At 28.0% G+C, this 6,000-nt stretch overlaps 1 protein-coding gene across 1 annotated transcript in view; it reads right to left on the bottom strand.

The window, feature by feature from the left end:
* LOC140448459 (uncharacterized) overlaps nucleotides 1-1,277 on the bottom strand; it is a 46,084-nt gene extending 44,807 nt beyond the window's left edge. Inside the window, exon 1 of the mRNA XM_072541536.1 lies at nucleotides 1,131-1,277. Coding sequence (XP_072397637.1) covers nucleotides 1,131-1,197 — 67 coding nt within the window. The 5' untranslated portion in view covers nucleotides 1,198-1,277. The remainder of the gene's footprint in view (nucleotides 1-1,130) is intronic.
* Between the last annotated feature and the right edge of the window lie 4,723 nt (nucleotides 1,278-6,000).

The raw sequence follows: 6,000 nt of genomic DNA on the forward strand, positions 1-6,000 counted from the left end.
AATCTCTAGGATATCCTTGGTAGGCGATTAAGAGCGACACCGATCCAACCAAACAACTTAGAGGAAGCGGGAGAGAGGCTGATCCAGATTCGGAGAGAACTAGACCAAAATGAAATACGGCAATTAATTTTAAATATGGGCCAACGATGTGAGGCTGTTATACGTAGTAGAGGTAAAAAACTCGTTATTAAGACTTTTTTCATATTTTAGTTTACTTTTCTTCTTATCATTATTTTTTTTAAATTTTCCGTTTTATTTTTTTTTCTTTTGTACTTCAACATTTTCTGATGATTAGGCAAATTGTTATAATTACTAATAAAATGTAGAATAAATCTGGTAAAGTTTTATTTTTTATTCTTTGCCTGTTTACAAATAAAATTGATTTATTGAAGTGGTGCGTTAATTTCTTGGAGAAGTATATATATATATATATATATATATATATATATATATATATATATATATATATATATTATATCCAATAGAAGACAATATATTACAAATAAGTAAATATGAACTCAATAAAAAGTGTCAGAAAAAAAGATTGTGATGACCGATGAAATATCTAAGTTAATGGAGACCAAAAGGATAATTAAAACTGTAGACAAAACAAGATACGCCTAGAAATCATCGGAAGCTACAGAAGCAGGCACGGAAATAAAATAATTGACGGCAACGGGTATACAGCAGCAGGCAGCGAAACAAAAATACGAACATGGAAAGAATATATAGATGATACATAGATATACATTGTACCAAACAAAGATCATGCCAACACGTTGGACGACAAACGCTCCTGATATTTGAGGCACACGGAATGAACGAGGCCGCTTTACTCAGAATCGGAAGTGATTTGGGCGTGGTTCTTTGGATATTTCCTTTGTTACACAAACTAAAGGAAAATTAAGGAGAACGAAATGAAAATAATAAAAGATAATAGCTAATAAAGCTAAACCAAAAATATTAAATGAACAGAACAAAGAAACAAATGACAACAACGACGAGTCAAAGACAAGGCGATGCAAGGAAAGTAAATTATTAATATGTATTTCGGTACATCAGGAAATAAACTTGACATATAAAGTAATATATAAAAGCTAAGTATAAAAATTTAAGCCAAGTATACTTACACAAAGGCCATATTGTACCAAAAGAACCCAATACATAAGTACTACACAAAATAAATATTATATGCATTTTATAATAGATTTATTTTTACTAGACGTATGCAAGTATATTATTTATTGTATTTTAATTAGAAGGCATGATTTTTTTTATTTATACATAATGTTAATCATCGTACGTGTCAAAAATTTCATCTTATTTTATTTGTTGTAATTTATTATCAGCAATTTACCCGTGTGAAATGCTACCATATTTTTAACACAATTAATTATTTCACTTATTTAATAGTTATTAGTTATATATTTTATTTTGAGCTAATACTTAATTGATACTTTGTGTACAGTGTAGCTTACAGTAGTGATTTTTATTTTTAATAAATATAAGGGCTATCTTAAGTGGTTTACTGTCAGTTCATATTAGTTCTAGAAGTAGAAATATGAAAAGAGTTTAGTATTCGAAAAGCAGCAGTCTTAGAAAATATGTATAGGTATTGAAAATGAGAAGCAACATCAAAACATTTAGATATATGGCACTAAATACTTAAGGCATATATATATATATATATATATATATATATATATATATATATATATATATATAAAAATAAAGTTTTATTATGAGCTTGCAGTCATTAATAGGGCAGGCAAGTGAAACTCTTTGTTCTTTATCAAGCTTTCGCAAAATTTATTTGCTTCTTCAGGATATGCTAAAATATGGTATCAGTAAATACAATGAAATTATAATTAAATAGCATTGTATAAAACTAGTATAAAAACTTTACAACATGAGTTTAATCCATTAAATTTTCAAATTTACAAAACATTAAAACTTAACTTATTAAGATTATATAGTTATGAAGTACAATATTTTATATTACCTAATATATATAATACCTAACTACTATATATATATATATATATATATATATATATATATATATATATATATATATATATTGAAACAGATATTGTTTATAGAAAATAATTTATAAGTTATATACTACATAATATTAGATATAAAAAAGATATTTGGTTATTTTAAGAAGTTATATACTAGAGAATTTAATAAAAATTATTTATGTGAGGGCAATTTTTAAGAAATTAGCATATAATAATTGTAAAAAGTTGTAGTTTAATGTTGTAAATATATTTAAGTGAGCCATGTGCATAGACAACCAACTATACAGTAAATTGACAGACAGAAATTAATCATAATACGAATGTGAAGTGGGGTTATAATAATAATGTTAGTTTAAAATGTTTAATTTATATATATATATATATATTTAATGATTTAAATGTTTATTCTGATCTGAAAAGCCTAAATGTCAACAAAATTATCAATAGAACATTAACGAATTCTCCAGAATGCAGAATTTGACCTGTGTTTATGTTGGAACATTCTGGAATAATGATTATGTCGGTGGATAGAACAGATATTTTTTTCGAGAACATCCATATCGAAGAAATAGAACTAAATCGAACATGATCTCTTACCAGATGGTTCTGGAATATCCAAAAAGATATAAATACCCGTGATTTGGATTCAAGATGGCAGTTTTTAGTCAGAAGTCAAGCAGTTTATTATGAAAGTTAGTAGAAGATAGACTCATTAAGTTAGTGAAGTCAATTGTTCAGAATTTTCAAGATAGTGCAGTCAGAAAAGTTTTAGTAAGAAAGTAGGTCCAGTCCATTCAGTTACAAATAGTCCAATTGTTTAATATAGTGAGTTAAATGAAGATTAAAAATTATGCATATATTTGAATGCACATTTATAATTATACACAAATAATTATTGAAGATTAAAAAAGTATGTTAGAAGAATATTGGATGGATATTGGACGAAATTAAAATTATATTATGATTGGAGATCAGTATAAATCAACTTATAATAATTGGATATTGGTATATTGAAAAGAAGAATAAATATAAATGCTGTTTTGCTGGTTTGCTTGGTGGTTTATAAATGCTGGTGAGGAAAAATATATCTTAAATTGGTAGAAGCTGATAATTGGAAAAAGTAATTTCACAAAAACAAGGATAACCGAAGTACGAAGACATTCAGTGGTGATTAGAATATATATAGTGGAAAACAGTTCATTTAGGCATTCAGTGAAAGAAAGGTACAACATTTTGTTAATATAATTTAGTTAGTGTCATAACAATTTCAATTTTGAAGATAGTTTGTTTAAATTTAACATTGTCTATAGAATTTAATTAGTTTTATAAGAATATCAATTTAAAGATAGTTTATTTTAAATTTACATTGGCTAGGTTAGATATATATGTGTGTTTCATAATAGTTATAATAAAGAAAATTTAAAAAAGTACTTACAAACTAATTCTTTGAGAACCGCGATAAAAACCCTATATTATTAAAAATACTCATTGCTCATCATTCAAACAAAAAACACATCATAACAATTTGGCACCCAACGCGGTGGCTCTCTATTTAAAAGAATTAGTTTGGGAAGATAAGTGCTCTCACATAATTAAATTAATTTTCATTAGAAAGCAAAAATTATAGATTTTATTTTTAATTATATAAGAACAAGTAAAGTCTCAAAATGTCTCAAGGAAAGAAAGGTACAAGAAGCAAAAAGAATGAAGAAGATGTGGAAGTAGAAACACAACCTATACAAGAGGAGAGTTTAGTTCAAGTTCCACAAGATACTGCAGAAATGAATCCAGAAAGAGAGGAAAATGTTAATATGGCAGCTTTGATGTCATTAATGATGCAGATGAACAAGACAATGGAAGAGAATACAAAAAAAATGGAAGAGAATACAAAAAAAAATGGAAGAGAATTCAAAAGAAATCAAAGAAGACATAAAAAAATTGAAAGAGAATTCAAAAGAAGTCAAAGAAGACATAAAAAATTGGAAGAGAATTCAAAACAAGTCAAAGAAGACATAAAAAAATTGGAAGAGAATTCAAAAGAAGTCAAAGAAGACATGAAAAAAATGGAACAGAAATTAGAAGAGAATTATAGAAAATTAGAAAAGAAAATAGAAGATAATAATAATAAAATTGTAAAACAAATAGAAAAACAAATGGATAAAAAACTGGAAGCTGCAGAGAAAAAAGTAGCAAATGAAATAAAAAATATACGGAATGACTACAAGAAAAGGATAGAAAATGAGAGGACAGAAGTAAAGAGGATTATTCAAGATAATAAGATAGATATAGAACAGAAAATAGAGTTGCAGAAATGTAACTTAAAAGTAAAAATTAACGAAGACAGGAGAAACGCAGAAGAAAAATTAGACGATATACAACAAAATATCCAAATAAATAGTAATCAAATAAGAAATGTGGAACAGAGAATAGATGATATTTCACAAATGTGCTCTATGTAGATATTGGATGGATATTGGACGAAATTAAAATTATATTATGATTGGAGATCAGTATAAATCAACTTATAATAATTAGATATTGGTGTGCACACATTTTATCACACACTATATTAGAACTGACTGGCCTACATTAAAAAGGGTTTTAAAAAATTCACATTTTTTTTAATTTTTAAAAATTACAAAAGAGAAAAAGAGTTTTTAAAACCGTCTAAGGTATGTTAAATAGATGAATAAAAATATTAATATAAAACTTACAGCTACTTGTTACAAATCCAAATCAGATTCAGAAGATGAACTTTCAGAACCAAGATTTATAATAACTGGCTCGATCATTTTATCAGTAATATTGTCCAGCTTCCACATTTTTTCCTCTTCTTTAATAGTGTGATTTACTGCCTTTTCCCAGTTTTCAGGTTTTGCATTATTTACGGCCTCCAAAAACAACTGTTTAACATCATGAATTTTAAAAGTGGTATTTTTTCTTGAAACTTCACTCTTTATCTGTGCCCATACCAGTTCAATCGGGTTTAATTCACAATGATATGGTGGGGATCTAAGTACTGTCATTCCACGATTTTTGGCAATTTCATCAATTTCGTATTTTTTAAATTTTTCTTTATGAAGGGCACACAACGAATAAAGTTTCTTTCTTATAGATCCGGGATGGTACGTAATATTTTTTGAACTCAGCCAATTCTGCAAGTCTTTTTTTAACCACTTGGTTGTGGGCAGTCCTTCTATAAGTCTGGAGTGATAACTTGCATTATCCATTACTATTACACAGTTCTTAGGAAGAAGATCTATCATTTGTTCGAACCATTCTTGAAAGACACCAGCGTTCATGTCTTCATGGTAGTCACCGGTACGAGTTGATTCAAAAGTTAATAAACCACCTTCAACAAAACCGTCTGAACTGCCAATGTGTACTATTATCAGCCTGCGTCCCTTTCCTGATGGTGGGTTTAAACCAGTAGATAAGTTATTTACAAAAGCGTGCTTTTGACTTATAACAGTTTCATCCTGCCAAAATTTATTTGGTGTATGACCCTCGTTGATCCATGTTTCATCAAGATAAAATATTTTTCTTTTTTGGTTTCTCATTTCCTTTATGGTTCTTAGAAAATGTCTTCTCCATATGACAATATCGCTTCTTTTTAATAAAACAGACTTTCTGGGATTCTTTTTCCAGCGGAAGCCTATTTCTTTTAAAAGTTTCCATAACGTACTTCGACTCATTTCTGGGTAATCCTTATCATCTCGAACTGAGACAAGAACTTTATCCAATGTTGGAAATTCTTGCCTAAAGAAGAATTCATGCACTTTCCGTCGAAGTCGTTCTTTAAAATGATATTCTATTTGAAATTTTGGTTTCCCTGGAGCATTACGTGGCATTTGAAAACTACCACATTTCTCTTCTTTAATAACTCTGTAAATCGTAGATTTCCCAACACCAAGTGTACTGCTAACTAACTCAACGGTCTCATCAACACTTTCACATAAACGTTTGTCTGTAAATG

Source organism: Diabrotica undecimpunctata, chromosome 8 (assembly GCF_040954645.1).
Source record: "Diabrotica undecimpunctata isolate CICGRU chromosome 8, icDiaUnde3, whole genome shotgun sequence".
Lineage (NCBI taxonomy): Eukaryota > Metazoa > Arthropoda > Insecta > Coleoptera > Chrysomelidae > Diabrotica > Diabrotica undecimpunctata.